The sequence below is a fragment of the Haliotis asinina genome, chromosome 11 (genome assembly GCF_037392515.1).
Source record: "Haliotis asinina isolate JCU_RB_2024 chromosome 11, JCU_Hal_asi_v2, whole genome shotgun sequence".
NCBI lineage: Eukaryota > Metazoa > Mollusca > Gastropoda > Lepetellida > Haliotidae > Haliotis > Haliotis asinina.
The window spans coordinates 47,289,518-47,312,098 of NC_090290.1; the positions used below are offsets into that span (position 1 = coordinate 47,289,518).

The window sequence follows — 22,581 nt, forward strand, 5'->3', positions numbered from 1 at the left end:
ATTTCCTTCTATCTACCCGTTTCAGTCCGAAGGCTATGAGATCCAAATCTTGCCATAGTTTACCTCAACATATTTATGTATACACAACGTAGATGCAATATTCTCGCATGAAACTAGGCTCAAACAGAGAGTATAAGTGTTTTTGATGGATCTCAAATATTAAAGAGCGCCTCTTTTGCTCATAGCGACATTTTACAGTAGAATCAAACTCTCAAAAGACCTTTCTTCTGTTACTAATAGACTGTTATTCCCAAATATATCCAAACCCTAAAGAATAAATCAGACGGTTAACACAAGATAGCCAGTCGATTTCACCAGTATCGGCTAGTTTTAAAAACGTATTATATGATAACTTTACATATCTATTTTCTTGCACCATTCGTACACAAAATTTAATGATTCTTTCAGGAATAAAGTTGCTTAACAGATAACATCCAGATTCCCCATATACAACATGATTTGTAGAATCCCCTTTCTTATAACTCATAAACGTTTACATACTTACATACTTACATACACACTAGATGAACAGCTTCAATCTCATGCATGTTACCAAAGCACAAAACGTCAGCCTCATATCAGTATAGGTGTCACCTTGGAAACGAAAATCCTGAAAAATACATGAAATGGTAACAACTTTAAATTATAAATAGATTTATATATATCATAAACAAACGTTTTCTCTTGTAATGCAGCATTAAGAACTTGGTTATTCCAAGATAATCTTTTAGAAAAAATACACCAAGATAAGTATACGAGACACACATTCCAATCCATGTAGCCTCAAATGCTTTGCCATCTTAGATATAATTCCTTCATTTTTCAAAACGACTACCTGCGTTTTATTTACATTTACCGATAAGTGGCATTAAATACAATCTTTATGGCCAATTGGCCATTATTTGAAACAATGTGTACTGACAACTTGAAATATGAGTTTCCTCTGTTTCCTCTGCTCAGGATCCAATTCAGTTATTTTCTAATAAACTGAAAATTATTGCTGATGAAACTACACCTAGGTCCTCTGCAAGTCCACATATTCGTAAACCATGGTTTAATCAGGACTGTAAACAAGCCAGAAAGAGTAGGAAGAAGGCAGAAAAATATTTTCGCCGACATCCTACAGTACATAATTTAGATAAAGTTAAAATTTTAAATGCCAAGGCTCGACGTGTTTTTAAGCAAAATAAGCGTCTGTCTTGGCGAAAGTATGTTTCCAACATTAATTCACGCACACCGATATCAAAGGTGTATACACTATCAGCTCTTGAGACATTTACCTGAATCATGCTTGGGAACACTTTTGAATATATTTGATACAATTTGGACAACAGGGAATTTCCCAACTTCGTGGCTTAATGCCATTGTAGTCATCATTCCAAAACCTGGCCAGGATCATTCTGATCCATCTAATTACAGACCAATCTCTTTAATGAGTTGTGTCTGTAAAACCATGGCACGAATGGTAAACAATAGATTAACTTGGTATCTTGAAACCAATAACCTTTTAACAAATATTCAGTGTGATTTCAGGAAGAATCGTAGTACCATTGACCACTTGGTACGCCTAGACTCCCTTGTCAAAAATGCAATAATAACTAAGCAACATGCAGTATCGATATTCTTTGATCTCGAGAAAGTGAATGATACCACCTGGAAACATGGCATTTTGAAGGATTTACATGGTTTGGGGTTGAGGGGTCGTTTACCTCTTTTCATATCTCAGTTTTTAAAAGACAGACAATTTCAAGTCCGGGTGGGCTCTGCTCTGTCTGACCATTATAATCAAGATCAGGGTGTTCCCCAAGGCAGTATCTTGTCTGTCACACTTTTTAGCATAAAGATAAACAGTTTGTCCAAAGTTTAAAACGATTCAATTGATGGATCGTTATATGTGGATGATTTTAATATTTCTTGTCGTGGTAAAACTATGCATACTATTGAACGGCAACTGCAATTGTGTTTAAACAAGATAAATAAATGATGTCTTGAAAACGGCTTTAAAAAAAGACTAATTTCATACATTGTTTGTAGAAAATATAAACCACATAAAGATCCTGAACTGTTTCTAAATGGATCTCCCATAAAAGTTGTAAAGGAGGCCAAGTTCTTGGGATTAAGTTTTGACTCACATTTAACGTTTCTACCATATCAAATCCCTCAAAACTAAATGCCTGAAGGCACTTGACTTATTGAAAGTCGTTTCAAATTCTAAATGGGGAGGGGACCAAGCTACCCTCCTGCAAATTTATAGATCACTGATCCTGTCAAAACTTGATTATGGCTCCATTGTGTATGGTCATTGTATCGCATGGTGACAATCACAGAATTGGCTGGTCCAGACCAGACCTGTTTACAAACAACATCTTGCAGCTGTAATAGTGCTGAAACAAACTTAATAAAAACATAATGTCAGAATTTGTTATCGCATCGCATCGCGCATCGTATGGTGACAATCATTGGATTGCCTGGTCCTGACCCGCCTGTGTACAAACAACATCGAACTGCTGTGATACTCCTGAAACATATTAATACAAACATGAAATAGTCAGAATTATACAATCCACTCTCCTTTTAGCAGAAAATTCTTATGGATGTAGAAACAGTAAACACTGGAGTAAGTATTGGAATACAGAGCATCGGTCTGAACATTTACTGTGTGATGGAGCAATATCATATGCAAAAGTGTTTAGCAATAGAAGTTTATATGAAGAGCGCTTCTGCCGTGGGCAAATTGCTCGTGTCACAAGCAGGTGTGCATATTCACATTATTTGAGAAAGGTATGTCCCGCTTTGGCCTCTGATGAAACTCGGATCTTCCACATCTGAGGAAGGAAAACTGCCTTGCTTAACACAACAATATTCCACCAATATTCCAATAAGCAACGGTCTTTAGATAATCCAGTGACCAACAGTATAATCTATTTTACTTTTAACATGTATATATGTAGTGGCATCACTGTGATTTAGAATATTTGTATATTTCGTCACTGACAGGTGCTTGTGGTGACTTCACGTGGCGTTAAGTCGCGGTGCACTATGGGAAGGAATGGCCAACGGCATTGTGAAGTGTATGGTGATGAGTATATATACATAATATGCGAAACATACAGTTGTGTATATCTTTGGGTTTGGTAGTCATGAAACCAATGGACACATGTTGCCAATCCCTGGTGCTGAAGCTCAGGATTTTACTTCTCACGGTCAAGTAAATTTCTACTCACTCGCTATGTGGATTCAGGTCTCCACGCTAATGCTCTTTCCTTAAATAACGCTCATTTAAGTCTCCAAACATTCAATAGTCAATTCAAACTTCAGAAATTTAAAAGTTGGAAAACAACGCGTCTCGTCAAGGAAACGCCATTTAACGCCTCACTCTTCATATTGCAAGAGGTACGGCAACACCATGACTCTGTATAAGGGACTAGGGATAACGTTACATAACCAGAAGAAGCTGACCGTCTTCGGAGAGAAAATGTGCACGGAAGCATGTGTGCAAGAGAGGTCCTTTGAGTATAAAAACTGCAGAAATAAGATTTTTCAAGTGTCATCTAAGCAGTTGCGGTTACTTGGACGTGCGCCCTAGCGACACACAACGCCACCTGTCAAAATGGTGGATGGCAGTAAGGATATGATGTTATAAAGACGATGATATTTGTAGGATTACAAATCATGTGTGATAGCATGGTCACTCATTGTAACATGAGGGGCCAGACTGACACTAACAACCTGGGGAGTCCCATGTTAAAACTAAGCATTTAACCGGAAGTCAGTCATTAACGAACTAAGTGTGAAACAAACAACAGCAAAACAAAGAAAAAAACCCAACAACTTAACAAAAGTTAATTTAACTGAGCACACAAATCAAGACAAAGGTACACAAGGTTATGTAATACAGGGGCAGAGATAAATACAATAAAGACAATGATGGTAATACTCACCTCCTACAGGCAATGCTGCAGATTGATGCTGGGGCGTGGCAGGGTATGTGTCCGTGGGATGCACATGCACAGCTCAGTAGCCCAATACACGTGTATAGGGGCGAGGGTTGACATGCTTGATTTTGATGGTTTTCAAAGAAGTCTATAAATCACTGTAGACCACTAATTTTGACAATCATCTTGCTCCTGCCACCCACACACATGTAAGTGTTTCTTTGTAGCCGGTTTGTATTGTTTGAATACATGTATCGTTTGCCAGGGCCAGCAATGAGCCCTGAGGTTTGGCCCCATAAAAAACCTCTGGGACATGATAGAGAGACGTGTGCGTCAGCCGAGAAGGCCGTGGACAACACTGGATGAACTGGGTCCTTAGGAAGAATGGAACAGACTCCCCCAACTGGTCATGGAGAGACTCATGTCCAGTGTGCCGCATCGTCTGAAAGAATGTCTGACCCGGCACGACGAACCACACACTATTGAATGCATATCGTACACATGAAATTTCACGTCATACACCAATCATCTTCGATTACTCTATAAACAAGTATGGTCATGAAGAGTGAGTGAGTGAGTTTACGTTTACGCCACCTTTAGCAAAAATTCAGCAACATCATGGCGGGGGACACCGGAAATAGGCTTCACACATTGTACCCAAATTGGTGAAACGAACCCGGGTATTTGGCGGGACGATTGAACGTTTTGACTACAATGCTACACCACTGCTCCTGGTCATAAGGAAGTGCAATTGGTGATGCCCTCATGAAACCTTAATTATTAAATTCCAGGGCATTATTGACGTGTTAAATTTTTAAAAACGAAAGGCGAAGTTAGAATGGTTTTTACATATATCATAAAGAATATACGTTTGTGTTCTTTAAAACATCTCCCAATATTTTCAATCGTACATTAAAAATCACTTTCCCCTTCTGTTTGAGGAGTATACTTTAGAGCATTCAGATTCTGGTATTTTTATTTGTGCATGTTTGTTAAATGTCACACATGATCATTGAACAACGGAAAATAATTTTCACCCTTCAAGCAATGGTCATTAAATATCCCTCAAAGAACAATGAGACGGTCTATTGCCTTCTTAGACTCTATTAATCATAAATTACGTTTCTAGACTTTGAAACAAATGGGTGTGAATTGAAAATATTTTAAATGTCTTATCAACATGTATTCCACGCTGTGCGCTTGGGTAAGTGTGATTGAGTTTAGTTTTCCATCTTTATGGCAGCGGTCTGTAAATAATCGAGTCTGGACCAGACCAGTGATCAAAAGCGTGTGTCAAACAATTCAACGAGCCTGACCACCCGGTCCTGTTTGTTGTCTCTTACGACAAGCCTAGTCGCCTTTTTATGGCAAGCATGGGTTGCTGAAGACCTAGTCTACCCTGGATCTTCACGGGCCTCTTGTGTAAGAACTGATTCGAGGTTATGACCCTATTTGAAATGTAGTATTGGTACCCACCAAAGATGCACTGTGAGTTTTATTATATTCATAAACAAACTTTCTCAAATGTTGGAGGAAAAAGGTGGAAGAGGTGTCTTCATATCAACACGTAATTCTGGTGTATTTTCTCTATTATGTGCTGATAATATATCAGCTGTATCAGAGACGGTTTTACAGCTCCAAAAGAAAATTGATTTTTTTGAAAAATTAGAAATGGTGGTCCTCTGTGAATATGTAGAGATAGCTTGGGGTTGTATTCAGTCCTAAGCTGTCATGGACTAAAGCACACTCCTTTTTAACAGCTTAAGCTTAATAATCTTGTTCTTGGGAAGGTAGCATCTAAAAGTAACTATAATCTTCGTGATGATGTCTCACTTCCTTTCTCACCATTAAAGTTTCCGTATAATTCAATCCACAATTAGAATTTGGAATGAATTTCCAGTTGAAGTGAAAAGGACGTGTTATTGAATTCTTTTAAATCTAAAATTGGAGTCTCAGCGCCAATATCAGCGTCAAACAACTGATCCTCAACACTTTGATTATAAACCGAGAATCACTGATATCATCCTTACAAAACTACGTTATATGTGTAGTCAACTGAATTATAATATATTCTGTGCTGGTATAACAGATAACCCAAACTGTTCTTGTGGAAATGTTTGTGGAAATTGTCGTCATTAGCTACCTCACTGTCAATTACTCAACAGAGAACTACCATGATGACTAATTTACGCAGTGTTACTATTGTGAATATTAATTCTGATTTACATTTACATGGCAATGCAGATCTGGCTGTTCATACAAATCAAAACATATATTGGGTCAAAAAAGAAACTTCACAAAATGTAATTTTTAAAAATAATGATTTTTTTCTCTGATGATACATCTATCTATCTATCCGAAATGGGATCCACATCTTTAGACTCTAGAAAAACGTTAGCAAAACCCACTCAAACCCGTCCATTCGACGTTCAAATGACGTTAGTGCCAAATCAGGTTTTGCAAGTACACTCGATCATGTGATCTTTGCATCAAAGTTTTCTTCATTTGCACGTGTTTAAACCACAGTTCTAACGGCACTTTAAATGCCAGGATTGTCAAATGTGCAAAGTGAACGCGCCATTGGTATGTTGTAAACGGGAAGATCAGTTATTGATGCAGCCGTTGTACTGTGTATGACTTGCGAGGTCGTCTACAACAAACTGGCATCACTTCTGATCGCCCAAGGTCGGATCGTCCACGTGTGACGTCACGAGCAGAAGACCGTCAAATCGTCATACGTGACAGATTTCACTTTCTCCTATCTTTCTGTCCTTGTCAGTCCACCTTGTATACTGAATGTGAATAGTATTATGTAAATATTTCGGAGAAGGTGCTCTAAGTTGCATAAATTGTACCCAATACTTTTCTCGTGAATACAATATGTTTTTGAAAAACCTCGCACTGTATGTCGGCTCATACCTCGCATAATTTAAAGGTTTAGAGTTTATAGTTCAAACCTCTCCAACCTGAAACATGCTTCATTTGTATCCTATTCCGACGTAATGAGTAGTGCGTCATTTTGACGTTCATCTTGTTCTTGTGGCCATAATTATGAGGACTCTGCTCATTATTTTTTCATGTACATCTAACAACGATAAACGTCAAAATATGAGTATGAATACTTAAGGGTTTGACCTCAAATCAATTTTGCATGGAAGCCAAAACTGTTTCCTCAATTGTGAAGAAAGAGCCTTTGATTTCAGAGCACTTTGTCCAACCTAACGATCTGTACTAACACAACCGAGAACCAAACAGACATTGTCTGACAATACTGTTTCAGGGTTACTTCCGATGTTACAGCTTCATTATCCTTTGCCACTAGTGTATTTTCCTTCAATATTTTTTAACAAGTTGTTTCTTTGTTATTTTTTTTATTTCGTGTCACAGTTAATTCGTTTATGGACTCATTCTCGGTTATTTTTTATTTCAAACTTTGGAATCAGTACACAATAAACACAATTACTACAAGGAAACACGCAACATTTACAATGAAACAAATATCGTCGTCTCTATAACATCACAGATAACTCCTTACTACCATCCACCATTGTGACAGGTGCCGTTCTCTGTGACTAGGGTTGAGGTTCAAGTAACCGTCACTGCTTAGATAACGCTCGAAAGGTCATCTGTTAACGGTTTTGCATTCAAAGGACGTTTTGTTTTTTTCGCACATACTGCCGTGCACTTTTTCACCGAATCTTCAGACACTCCGAAGACCACCTCAAGTATATTATTTTTTTAAATAATTGGTTTATTCAATAAAGTGGCCACAGGTCTATTATACAGTTACACAAGCCATATCATGGAAATCTTGAGCGCCACAACACTGCAGAATGGCAATAAACATACATTTAATGTGTTGTGCATGTTTTTGTTAAGGCAATTGTTATTTTGTTTGAATGCGAGGGACACAAACTTCGCTAATCGATTTGTAATACTAACATCGTGAAGATGCAATATATCCTTTAAGAATTAGTCATGTACATTAAGAATATCTTGAGAAGGATAAAAAACTCAAATTTCCGTAGCATAATCAATCAGTGACAAATTAGTATACATATGGATCCCATTTTTTAAGAAAACAAAGCTTTCATAAATTGTTGTGAGAAACCCCTGTGAGTTACAAACCGGCTTCCTGATGATGAAAAATGAATACCAAATTATTTATAAGTGGGTACAATGTCAAGAGGAAAACGATCTAGATTGAAACGTTCAGCAGCGGAGTCGTCCTGCCAGTCTCTTACAGTTCTCTTACATCTGTCAGTGTTTCAAGTTTCCATCTGTTACAAAATATAAGTAGTTTATCTAGAGGCTTCTGTAAACCGTTGACAGTCATATCGAATAACGATAACAATATAACCAGGGTTACAATCAGGGACTATACTAACACACAGGATGTAACAAATGTCATCGTCTCCATTACATCATAGACAAGTCCTCACTGCCATCCACCATTTTGACAGGTGCCGTTGTCTGTCGCTACGGCTCACATCCAAGTAACCGTCACTGCTTAGATAGCACCAGTCGAAAGGTGCTACTTCTGCAGTTTTACAGTCAAATGACGTTTCTTCGACACATGCCTTTGTGCACCTTTTCATGGCATCTTTAAGCGCTCCAAGGACGAACACCTTTTTATGGTTATGACCTTTTATCCCCAGTCCCTTATACAGAGTCATGGTGTTCCCGTGCCTCTTGCAATCTGAAGAGTGAGTGAGATAGCTTTAAGTTCACTAGAGCAATACCATCATGATATAGTAAGATGTCAGTATGAAGTGGGAAGGGGTAAAGGTTCTCTTGGTGTCTGACATTTACCACAGAGTAAAACATAGCACATAAATTTTTCACAGCGGACCAGGGAGCTCTCTGGTGTTCAGTTGTACGCCGCTTTAAGAATTAATTCTACGACATCAAGGCGGAGGTGCACCAGAAATGACACACTGAATCCAAGAGTAAAATTGAACCTGGTCTAACCACTAGGTTACATGATCGTCTCCTTCCCTCCCCCTCCCCCCCCCCCCCCTAGATAGAGTGAGAAAACTGCTTGTATTTAGAGATCAGTCCTATTCGTAAACCTCTTCCACAAAGGAGCTCACCTCTGTCACAGGAGTTACTAGTAATATTGTGGCTGTACCCAGGGTGACACAGACAATGTCCACTGACGCATGAGGTCATAATGATGCGGCAGTCGTCATCACGAGAACACTTCATGCCAATATCTTGAATTAAAAAAGTGTACATTTATTAACATGTTAATGTATGACCGTAACACGAAAGCTAAAAAGAGTCGGTGAGTGAGTGTGTGAATATGTTTTATGCCGATTGTAGCAATATTACAGCAGGGGACACTAGAAAGGTGTTTGAAATTTGCATCCATGTAGGAAATCAAATCCGGATATTTCGAGTGATTGCCGTAGCAACTAAATTACCCATCGCCCAAGATAATCAAAAGTGTGGTCGAGTCAAGCATATTCTTTGACAGTAACATCACGGCAGTACAGCAGGCCTGTCTTGTGCGTTGATATAAATATGGCACTGTCGGCTCAGTGAAGCCAGTGAACGTCGATGAAAATCCCGAGGAAGACCTGCCTTCTTAGTGGACTCTTCCACTTGATTTTCTTCCAAACGTGTGACAAGCATGGGTGGACCTTATCAGCCTGACACATAAGCATGGTTCTGATTCCAACTCGAGTAACGAGCGATCTGACTTTAAATATCGCACTTAAACGTCACTCCTGGGCCGTTCTGTTGACAAAATGCGATTTGCAAATGCCCTGGTGACTCGAGGCATTCACCATCTCATTCACAAACGCAGTCACTTGGATCTTTGCTGCAACTGTGATCCCATCCCAGATCATTATGCTCCCTCTCCAAGCGACCACTCTTCAGAACTCATGGCCTGATATAATACCCATAACGACAACTCGTCTCCCCTGAGCTAGGTCCTTATAGCAAGTGTTGGCTGCTTAACTACAGATGTCGATATTCTGGCACTGGAAATGGCCTCTGAGCTGGTCGTCATGCAGGAATACTGAAGAAATGTAGAGGTCGTCAAATTGTGATAGATACACTTCCCCTATTGCCAGGTTTTGTAAATTCTGCATAGGTTGCTGATAAGCTGCTGGTTCAAATCCATTGGACAATACGAGAGGTCTTTACTGGATTGAATACACAACAGGCACTGTCTATTACTTGATCCTTTTGCTGAAAACGTTGCTGAAATTGATAAATGATGTTTCCATGACAAGAAGTGTTTTTCGAACTTCAAAACTTGCTGAAATTCTTCAAAAGCATTTAGAAGTTGGTGAGGTAATGCAAGACACTATTATGGATGACAACTTCTTTAATTCTTTTAACACCACGTTCTGTGTTAAAAGAATTAAAGAAGTTGTCATCCATAATAGTGTCTTGTATCAAAACGTGCTGTTCATTTTCATCGAATATGTCACAATTCTTGCACAGTTCGAGCGAATCGAAAAGCACCCGTTTGAATGTGTTTCTCCGACAAATTTATTATCACCCAAAACTCGCCAGGAATCAGGAAGTACCAAACCAAGGACACCGAGAACAATAGGGAGACTGAAGACAGTCTACTTTATTAATACATTGGCCTCATCAATAAGGTCAAGATCAGACTTGCCAGCTGGAGCCCCTCTGAGGCTGCACATGGGCCCATTCCATATGAGTTTGAAAGCACCATTTTCCATGAAGCCCTGGGCATGTTCGGGGTCGTACCATGGCTGGATCACTGAGTCAAAGACAGAGACATGTCGGAGACAGCCGTAAAAACAGCGAACGATGCCACTATGTATTTTAAGACATGCTGTTTGTGACAACGAAGGGCATCCGGTGACAAGGTGCTGGATAGTCTCCGCAAACCCATTTCACAATCGACCATTATGGAATTATGTTTCCAAGAACCACACTTAGTCGACCGGACGTGCACGTGGGAAGTGACTGGTCCCGAGCAGAAAAAAGGAAGCCATCAGTGTCACACTTGAGATCAGACGACTTCATCAAGGTGAAGGAGTCACCTGGAATGTTCTTCTGTTCAACACATGGCATGCACACACGACGCAATGCCCTCCCAGAAAGCCTCTCCACATGACAGACTTGGTGAATGACTTCACCTGGTTTACTCCCATCGTTGTACCGTTCAGCAGCACATCACCTATAACAAAATCAATCCCAAATTTCAGATTGTGTCCATCAACATTGGCACGCTAAAATAGCTTTAGACTTCCTGGCTTTCACCGTGACTCCTGACATGCATCATCCATTCAACAAAAATGTGCACATTTACACAATAAAATCCCACCATGAAGAGATTCTACAGTAATCAACCCCGACCTGCAGAAATGATTGGCATATTCAAACGATTAAGAGAGGAAGGGGGTTTGTGAGCTCTGTTATCAGACATGCTCCTTCTGGTCAGGTGGTCAAGATTCTCGATGACCTGTTTTGTCCAATCAACTACTCCAAAGGAATTGGAAAGGACTGCGACAGCAAAAGTATTGGTAGCTTTGACCTTGTTTCGAGCATTTTGCTCGGAGCTCTTGATTTGTACACTGATTTATATAAACGAGATTTATACCCGGCCCGAAGTTTATCTTGAATCTGGGCATTCTGGAGCTTGTCTTGAATTTGGGTTAGGTGTAGGCCTGATCTTCCACAAGATGTTCAATAACTCCACGGACTTTTAACATGATCAATCAATCATTAGTTACCTTGCCACGTTTCAAATGAAGAGTACCACATTTGTCGAGTCCAGATGTGATGCCAGTATCCTGAGAAAAGGACTCGACAAGGAGACAAGGAGAACCTATGCAAAGGAGATGAGCAACAGATGTTAGGGAACTGAGTTCAGAAGGTCCGGGTTGGTAACCATCCTCTTTATTGAGTAGATGGCTCATAAGATTTAAGGACGAAAATGCAAAGGACTCAAGGAATCACCCTGAAATGTTCCCCGTCTGATTGGAATAGATTCCGAAATGTGCACCTGCCCTTGTCGAGTACATCTCAAGCTGACCGGCATCTCATTAAAGACTAAATATAGTAGTCACTTCAGAATCCATTCATGAGGGACCGAGTCGTATGCTCTCTGTAGACAATTCAGCACACCGAGAGGTGGCAGTGGTGTGTTTTAGCCTCTTCCAAAATCACTTTCCGCACAAAAAGCCGAGACCCCATCTCTTCTCTTTTCTTTGGTTGTTCAATACGGTAATTTTAAATTTCTCTAACTGACCTTTGTCGCTCAGACACGGGATTTCGCGATGATTTTCACCCCAGGCAGAGCTCTATCCAGGAAAAGCATCCAGCCTTGCCAGCTCTGCCCAAAACCCGGTCCCTCCTTGGCACTTAGTTCTTATCATTGGATGATTCCTCTTTAGAAACTGTGTGAAGTTTATTATTATTACTATTGCTATCATTATTATTATTTGATCACACTCTTTCACACCATTTCCTATGAGAAAATAATACACATACCTTTGAGAAGCTTTCACTTTCATCAGAGAGCACGTTTAATGTATTAAGGTAAACTGTGAGGATATGTATGGTGTTTAAAAAGCATTTAAGTGGAAACTTCAGAGCGTGTTTGAAGACTTAAATGAGCGTTATTCTTGAAAATACAATTTCATGGAAACTGACCGCCATGTAGTCATCGTTGTACATAGCGAGTGAGTAAATATTTACATGAGCTTCAGAGCCAGAGGTCTAAAAATATATTGTAATTGTTTCATTGTTTTTGCAATCCCAAAATAATAAAATTATTGGAGAACACTAACTGCATAGAATTCAAGCAGCATGTTTCATTCGCCAAAATGCAACCAAAACATTTGTACGTGTTTTGCACGAATTTCTCAAAATTGTAATTATTGACCCATTTCAGTCAGAAGGAATAACACCTGTTTTTCGCCAAGACTGAACATACACGTGACAAAGATCTCACAAGGAAATGCCAAGACTGACCATTCGCGCAACGAGAACGGGCCACAGGAACGTCAGAAATGGGTGATTCAAACAGCTATATTGCAAGGACATTGGGTTCCACAAGGCAAATGATAATTCGGCTGTTTAACCGTTTCAATATGAGTTGTTACGAGTGTGTATTTTCTGTATATTTTGTTAATAATTAAGTAGTAATTATTATTGGGTCACAACATTTAGTGTTTTGAATAATTATTATGATGGGTTACATTTCGTATAATAGATGGTCAACACTTTTAGAATTCTGGCAGCAGGTTTTCCGGAAATTATATGCCCTTAGCTTTCTATGTGTATATTTCCGGGAGACTATCCTAGAGCTCTCCATGTTAGTGGCGACGGTCGTATGTGCTCGAATTTCGGGAAATGACTGACAGTATATATAAATGTTCGTTGCCGTGTTGGTGGGGGACACACACTCATATTCACTGGAGTATATACATCATCAATCGCAGCCAACGCCTGATCATTAACTGCTGCTAGACCGCTCGCTGTGTTACATTCTGCATAACTGTTTCTCTCTTGCACTAAGACTTTGGTGAGTTTGCTATATATTTTGTGACCCATTGCCTTAGATTTTGACTAACTTGTATTGTATTTGACATCATGCATGTGAAATTGACTTGTGACTTTGTATAACTTGCTCTCTGCTTATTAATAATACAAAAATTGAATGTTTTAGACTTGTCTTTGTTCTGTTTTGCTGGTTCACAGGGAGTTTGTTACATCGTTTGTCACGGCAAGTTCTTAACCGTAACACAGTCCAGACATGTGATCGACCCAGACGTGGATGTCCCGGAGTCAGAACACCCTAGAGGATCGCTATTTACGGGTTATTCACATACACAACCGGATCATCAGCCACATCAGCTCATCATCTCAGGAGCCGATTAACAGTGACAAGACAACTTCTTGCTGTTGACATGCCAGCACCGTAGGAACCATCTGCAGTGGTTATAACTACATCTCTGATTACTGTTATAATGCAATGCAGTGTGCTTCATAATAAGGTTTACAAGTAATCAAAATGTTTTGTTATTTTAGTCCTTTGGGAACAAACACAACCTATGTACTTTCTTTTACTCGTCAGTTTACATTGAGCCGCAAAAAATACGTCACTCCCTTTTTTGAAATAGGTAATCCGTTTAATTCAATCACATGTAAATAACGTAATAATTGTCGAAAAGATTTCAAACTTGACTCGTTCGATTATCAATACTTATCAATACTCTGTGTGTGTACTCACCACCATACACCTTACAATGCCTTAGGCCATTCCTTCCCAGCGTGCACCGCGACTTAGCGCCACATGAAGCGTCATCACAAGCACCTGTCAGTGACTAAATATACAAATATTCTACATCATAATGATACCACTGCACATATACAGCTTAAAACTAAAATAGTTCCATGCTCATGCTGTTGGTCACTGGAATATCTAAAGACCGCTGCATATAGGTGGAATGTTGCTTCGGATGGTGTTAAGCAACAAACACACAAACAAACATGTCTTGGTTTCCTCTGGCAGTTTTCCTTCTTCAGATATGAAAGATTCCGATTTTCATCTGAGCCCAAAGCGGGAAACACCTGCCTCTTATTGAGGATGTAAACACCTGCTTCGGACACGAGCCATTTGCTCACGGCAGCAGCGCTCTTCATATGAACGTCTCTCGCTAAACAATTCTGCATATGATATTGCTCCATGACAGTGTAAATATTCAGACCAATGCTCTATTTTTCGGGTTTTAACTCCAAAGTTTATCGTTGAATTTTTAGGGAAAAGAAGTGACAAAATCCATACATGTTTCGCTAAAAGGAATTCTTTACTAAACGGAGAGTACATTATACAAATTTCGCTACATCATATGCATTTGTTTCACCAGTATGACAACTACATGATGCTGTTTGTAAACGATCGGGTCTGGACCAGGCAATCCGGTGATTGTCACCATGCGATACGATGACCCCCCAATGTGTTTCTGGATCACTGTCAGATATTAGTGGGACCAGGTGGTTGTTAAAATCTTAGTGTATCCTGTCCTACCGGTTTCGCCTGTCATAATCATATGCAAAGTCAGTTGTTTGCTTGAAATAATTGAAAGCAAAATAGGGAATTGCATTGCACATGATTTTAGTTACTGATGCCTTCCACATGCCTACCATAAAACGTTCAGAAAGATTTCCTGAAGCCTTGGATTTTTTAACACTGATTGAGTCATTTCTGAGCAAGAGTGTTATGACGCTTCATGTGATCTAATGAAACAAACGACGGTATCTGTTGAAGCGTGAGTGAAAGTAGATCAAAACCTTCATACAAACCATTTTCCAGTCATGGATGTTGCTAAAGAAGACGCCACTGCCGACAGTGAAGCTGACATTTGTCTTTGCCCTTTTCTCGCTCAACCGTTGACATGTCTGTTTCTCGTGATCAAAGGTGAACGACAAGCACTGCGGAGACAGTTTGCATTCAGCTGCGCAGTCGTACATAGACGATGCAAAAAGAGACCGGATGTAACCATGAGCTTTTTCAGGAATAACTTCCTGCATGGGAGGGTGTAAACAGTCGTCATTATTCGCCTTCAGTGCCAGAGACGGGCAACAAAGACTGACAGCAGCCACGAGGATTGCAAACATCAGTGACTTCAGACTGAAAGCAGAATTTTGTCCAAGACTATTCAAAGAAAAGTGTTATACTGTCAACGTTTTTGCCTGACGAAATTCCTTCGCTAAGATTCATGCAAAAGCCACCTTGTCATAAACATATATATGTGACTAGTATGTTCTGGTAGCGAAGTTGAGCGATTGTTTAGTCTAGAGGTTATAGCGTCATCTCGTCAAGCCCAAGACCCGGGTTCAAATTTCACTTGGGTACAATGTATTGAACCCATTTCGGTTTTCTCCCGCGTGGATATCTTTTGAACATTGCTAAAAGCAATAACCTCACTCATTGGTAGTGATATTTGGCTTCTACATGTCATCATGTCCCGGCTGAACTCATCACACTGGATTGTATTGTCATGTTTAGACACAATTATTTACAGATCACCGCCATTTAGCTGGATTATTGCTGATTATGGTGTTTACAACAACCAAATAAACAAAGCGTGTCTTTACAAGTAAAAAGGAAATTGACTTGCATTTGATTTCCCATTATACTGTCACTGGGAACTGTGTTCGACAGTTTTCAAAACCAGTGCATAGCGTCCTAGTTCCACAACCTGGATTTTTTTATCTCCTAAATAGGACTTAATATTTCCTAATTAGTACATAGTATCTCCTAATTAGGAACTAGGATCTCTTAATTAGGGCTTCTTACAGTTTAGAGGTCTGTACTGGGTCGGAGCAAGATGGTTGCCTTCGTTGTCTCAACCTTGATTGGAGCAGCGTTTTTAATTGGCATTGGTTTTCATTTTTCTGCGTCATCACTGTATTGGGAGTCGTGAGAGGCATTTAGAAGTTGGTGAGTATAATAAGACGAGTATATGGATGACAACTTCTTTTTATTGTCTAACACGACGTTTCTTGACTTCTTGCCTCTTCTTCAGGTGATAGAGTCAGGAGTACAAGACATATTATATATACCAGTATTTACAGGAAGAAGACAAGTACATGTATATAGAAATAAATCACAAAGGACAGATCAAATGCAGTTATAAAACAATGATAACAGGGATAAAGTGAAGTCATTTAACAGATGTAAACACAACAGAGTGATATACAGCTGATTAAATGACATCAGGGGTGGCTTTGTGATGTTCCTGGCACTGGGGAGATATACACCTCGATCTCTATTAATCTCTGAGCTTAATGTCTTGATGCTGATGGCTTCTATAAGTTTTTGTTTGCGTCAATCGTGAACGTTGGTAGCCAGAATGCTCGTCTGTTGCCAGTCAGTGGAATAGGTGGGGTTTTTTTATGTGCTCTGAAAAGGCAGATTTGTTGTCGGCCTTTTCAACTGATGTTTTGTGTTCTTTGAGACGTATATCAAATGGGCGTGACGTTTCTCCGATGTAGCTACTGCCACTATTGCAGTTTAGTTGGTATATGCAGCCTGGGGAGTTTTGCATAGTCTGGTTGCTGGTACCCCGTCCATTTACCTTAAGGATGGTCTTCAAAGTTTTGTCCGAACAAAATGAAACGTACATGCTTGTAGTTTTCCAGAGAAGCCGGCTGATGTGATGACTAGTGTGGCCTTGGTTCGGGGTGCTGATTCTGACTGGGTATGCTTTAGTTTTGGGTGGTCGCTGTCACATGAGTTTTAACTAACTACAATGAATATACTAGATTGGTGGACAAACTACCACGTCCGCATTACAAGAGCTGCAACTTAAGGTGGAACAATGAAGGCAGGTACGTAGCTATGCTGGGACGAATCACTATAACACATGAAAAAATTAAAAAGCGCCATAAAAAATTCCACGACTTACATTGAGCTTGATGATACGAAATACTTCTGTTCTCTAGGCAAACCTCGGTTTCTATTTTGTGCCACAATGCCCGATGCTATGAGCAAGGAAGAAAGACACATTCCAAGAGGCCTCAGCTGTACATCTGATGCTACCCGGTCTTCGGGAAAACATAGGTTAACATATTATTGATATTGGGATTTCAAGACATGGAACATGATGTATCGTGTGTCTTTGGCATCCTTTATTCATCTACACGACTTCCTGACACGCATTCCAGCAATGTGGGGGTTATCATCAGGGACTGGCATTCCAGCAATGTGGGGGTTATCATCAGGGACTGGCATTCCAGCAATGTGGGGGTTATCATCAGGGACTGGCATTCCAGCAATGTGAGGGTTATCATCAGGGACTGGCATTCCAGCAATGTGGGGGTTATCATCAGGGACTGGCATTCCAGCAATGTGAGGGTTATCATCAGGGACTGGCATTCCAGCAATGTGGGGGTTATCATCAGGGACTGGCATTCCAGCAATGTGGGGGTTATCATCAGGGACTGGCATTCCAGCAATGTGGGGGTTATCATCAGGGACTGGCATTCTAGCAATGTGACGGTTATCATCAGGGACTGGCATTCCAGCAATGTGAGGGTTATCGTCAGGGTCTGGCATTCCAGCAATGTGGGGGTTATTATCAGGGACTGGCATTCCAGCAATGTGAGGGTTATCATCAGGGACTGACATTCCAGCAATGTGACGGTTATCATCAGGGACTGACATTCCAGCAATGTGACGGTTATCATCAGGGTCTGGCATTCCAGCAATGTGAGGGTTATCATCAGGGACTGGCATTCCAGCAGTGTGACGGTTATCATCAGGGACTGACATTCCAGCAATGTGAGGGTTATCATCAGGGACTGGCATTCCAGCAATGAGAGGGTTATCATCATGGAATGGCATTCCAGCAATGTGAGGATTATCATCAGGGACTGGCATTCCAGCAATGTGAGGGTTATCATCAGGGACTGACATTCCAGCAATGTGGGGTTATCATCAGGGACTGGCATTCCAGCAATGTGAGGGTTATCATCAGGGACTGGCATTCCAGCAATGTGAGGGTTATCATCAGGGACTGACATTCCAGCAATGTGAGGGTTATCATCAGGGACTGGCATTTCAGCAATGTGAGGGTTATCATCAGGGACTGGCATTCCAGCAATGTGAGGGTTATCATCAGGGACTGACATTCCAGCAATGTGGGGGTTATCATCAGGGACTGGCATTCCAGCAATGTGAGGGTTATCATCAGGGACTGACATTCCAGCAATGTGGGGGTTATCATCAGGGACTGGCATTCCAGCAGTGTGACGGTTATCATCAGGGACTGATATTCCAGCAATGTGAGGGTTATCATCAGGGACTGACATTCCAGCAATGAGAGGGTTATCATCAGGGACTGGCATTCCAGCAATGTGAGGGTTATCATCAGGGACTGGCATTCCAGCAATGTGAGGGTTATCATCAGGGACTGACATTCCAGCAATGTGTGGTTATCATCAGGGACTGGCATTCCAGCAATGTGGGGGTTATCATCAGGGACTGGCATTCTAGCAATGTGACGGTTATCATCAGGGACTGGCATTCCAGCAATGTGAGGGTTATCGTCAGGGTCTGGCATTCCAGCAATGTGGGGGTTATCATCAGGGACTGGCATTTCAGCAATGTGAGGGTTATCATCAGGGACTGGCATTCCAGCAATGTGAGGGTTATCATCAGGGACTGACATTCCAGCAATGTGGGGGTTATCATCAGGGACTGGCATTCCAGCAATGTGGGGGTTATCATCAGGGACTGGCATTCCAGCAATGTGAGGGTTATCATCAGTCCCGTCCTTAAGCATTTTCTGCCAGACTATACATAATCACGGTGTGTTTGGTTATAATGTCTGGCGCATAGCAGCCTAGCATTGATAGTTAAACATTGTCGTTCGTTATTTAAACAGATGTACATAATTCCTTTTGAAAGTCGATTCATCGTAAACATTGGGCAGTATAGGTTGCGGTTATCTATGAAGAGTGGGTCCAGTTTGAAAAAAAACCAAAGACTGCTCTGATGGTGTCGAAACACATTCGTACAAGTTGATGTTTGATGTGTGTGTATACTGATAGATAGACAGACAGACAGACAGACAGATAGATAGATAGATTGATAGATAGATTGATGAAGGACGGAAGGAAGGAAGGACAGACAGATAGATAAATGTTCAGAGCAACGGGCAACAGGCAATCCGGAAAGCATACAGTTAGACTTAATACAGTCAACCAATAATCTGGGCCTAGATTTTCGAAGCTCTCTTAGCGCTAAAATAGTCGTAAGTTAATGCTAATGAATGGCACTTGCGACTATCTTAGCACTAAGAGAGCTTCGAAAATCTAGGCCCTGTTACATAATGATAATGATAACCAATGCATTTGACATACAAAACTAAAAATCACAGTGTTTAGGTTACGAACACAGGAACGGACACTTACCTCGAGCTTGGCTACAAGAAATGTTTCAGTTCTAATTCAGTATCTACATGTTTCGTATACATTGCTCTGGCACAACTAAGAAGTGGCTGATGTTTTTTTTTCAGGAAGACTTTACGACAGGGAAGGGTGAAAATGTATGGATGAACAACGTCGTTATCACATGGAGAGCGACGTTCCATCGAAGGCTGTAACGCCGTTGCGAACCAAGTGTTAAAACCAACACAGAATCGCCGCTCTCACTGTAATAAAGAAGTTTATTCATCCTTTCTTAGTGCTCCAACTTCTGAAAGACGTTATGAAATTAGGCAGAAAGAGCAAGGAAATGATGCGCCACATCTCATACACTGATCCTTCATAAGGAGCAGCCCATGCTTGCCACAAAATGCCGACTATGTGACTTGTTAAAAAGTCTTTCATCATGCTCATCATCTGAAGTTGGTCAACTGTCAAACGTCTGCCAAACTCTAAAGGTTATTATTCGTAGGCGACAGGATGAACTGCGTATAATCACAATGCAAAAATTCGGTTCAATGTGGTTACAGATAAAGCGTTCACAAAGTGAAAAGTCACAAGAAATTAATTAATTGATGTTTTAAACGTTCAGTGGCGTGTATGGCCACCACCGTATGTGTTCACAACTGTCAAGCAACGCCTCTTCTTTGACTGTCTGATGCGTGTAAACATATTATTGTGGAGTCGGCGCCATTGTTTCTGCCATGCAGCACGACGATCCTGCAAATACTGGGTTTGGTTCTTAAGTGCGCAGATGTCTACCACGAAAGTCCTAGAAGTGCTCGATTGGACCGAGATCAGGTGACCTATACGGTCAACCAAGAACGTTGATTCCTGTGTTCTGCAGATAATTCCTGGTCAAGATGGCTGTATGGGGTGTGGCATTGCCATGATGAAAATGCATACCTGGACTATGAATGGATTAATATCGGGGCCTAGCAGCCTGATCGCGGTAACCTGCAGTCATTAAGGTTCCAATGTTTAATCTGAAGTCGGGAAAGGGTAATCCAACAGAAAGCGCCCTAAACCATGACATTTCCGCATTTTCTTATTTGCAAATAAAAACAATTGAAGTTTTTATTTTGACTCAGTATACTTTTTTCGTAGATGATGAAAACATTCCTATGGTGGATCTTGTCCGCTTCCATATTATATATTCTCCACTGTAAAGGTTGAAGCCATTAGGGAAAGAAGCTGTATCTCACACCAGCAGTCCCACGAGGAAGCGATAAGAAATTGTATGCCATATGTTGGGTTACTTGTCTGACTAATTCATCATGGCACTGCTATTAGATGTGCTTTTTCAGTGCCATTAACGAGTTTTAGGTAAAACCTGGCAATGTAATACATAAACTTAAAAATGAATCATTGTTAAACAAGAGTAATCTTATTAATCATAGCATCAAGGAATATTTGAGTAGGTTTTCTCCTTTCTCTGACATCAATGACGTCACAAGAGAGGTCATAGAAAACTTGATTGCACACTTTTAAATTGTCGTTTACGGGAGTTTTTGTATGGCAGTGGTATGCGCACATTCATACATATTTTAGGGAATTGATTAGAATTCACATCAGAAAGTGAGTGAGTGGGTGAGTGAGTTTAGTTTAACATCGCACTTAGCAATATTCCAGCTATATGGCGACGGTCTGTAAATAATCGAGTCTGGACCAGACAATCCAGTGATCAACAACATGAGCATCGATCTGCGCAATTGGGAACCGATGACATGTGTCAACAAAGTCAGCTAGTCTGACCACCCGATCCCGTTAGTCGCCTCTTACGACAAGCATAGTCGCCTTTTATGGCAAGCATGGGTTGCTGAAGGCCTATTCTACCCCGGGACCTTCGCGGGTCCATCATCAGAAAGTGAGTGAGTGATTGAGTAAATATGTTTTAGCAATATTCCAGCAATATCACGACAGGAGATATCAGAACTGGGCTCCACACATTGCACACATCAGAGAAACTTTGGAGCACAATGTAGAAAATACAGCTGGATCTAGTGGTGTGCTCTGTATGAAGTGAAAGGGTATGTTTATATTGGGGTACACTGTAATGTTATACTGGGGAACAAGGAAAGGGTTATGACCTGTACCAGGAAAAACGTCAGTAAGCCAAGACCATTGATTGAGGTAGGTTAGTTTTATGTCAGTTTTAACAATATCACGGGGGGAACAACCGAAATGAGCTTCACACTTTGTGCACATGTGAGGAATCGAACCCGGGTCATTTGCGTGACGAGAAAACGCTTTAACCACTAGGCTACCCCACCGCCCCAAAACAAGGTCAGTAACTCCAGAAAAGGTTCAGTAGCTTAGGAACAAGTTCGGTAGTTCAGAAGCCTAAAGGAGGACACCCCGACAAGTGAGTGAGTTTGGTTTTACGCCGCACTCAGCAATATTCAAGCTATATGGCGGTGGTCTGTAAATAATCGAGTCTGGACCAGACAATCCAGTGATCAGCAACATGAGCATCGATCTGCGCAATTGGGAACCGATGACATGTGTCAACCAAGTCAGCGAGCCTGACCACTCGATCCAGTTAGTCGCCTCTTACGACAAGCAGAGTCGCCTTTTGTGGCAAGCATAGGTTGCTGAAACCCCGACAAGTTCTAAGTGCAGTGTTTCTGAAAGTTTCGGCGGTGCATAGGTTTCCCGTCGATTAAACGGAATATGGCAAAACTCCCCACCTCTACGACAAAGGATGATTTCAAAA

At 40.8% G+C, this 22,581-nt stretch overlaps 1 protein-coding gene across 1 annotated transcript; it reads right to left on the reverse strand.

Moving 5' to 3' along the window:
• Positions 1 to 17,571: 17,571 nt before the first annotated feature.
• Positions 17,572 to 18,318, reverse strand: LOC137255488 (ovarian abundant message protein-like). Its single transcript, XM_067792923.1, has one exon. The coding sequence runs from the start codon at positions 18,316 to 18,318 to the stop codon at positions 17,572 to 17,574; it is 747 nt and encodes a 248-aa protein (XP_067649024.1).
• Positions 18,319 to 22,581: the final 4,263 nt, after the last annotated feature.

Bases quoted from the DNA above. Each gene is read 5' to 3' on its own strand.
- LOC137255488 (XM_067792923.1), bottom strand. From the start codon at position 18,318: ATGCCAGTCCCTGATGATAATCCTCACATTGCTGGAATGCCATTCCAT.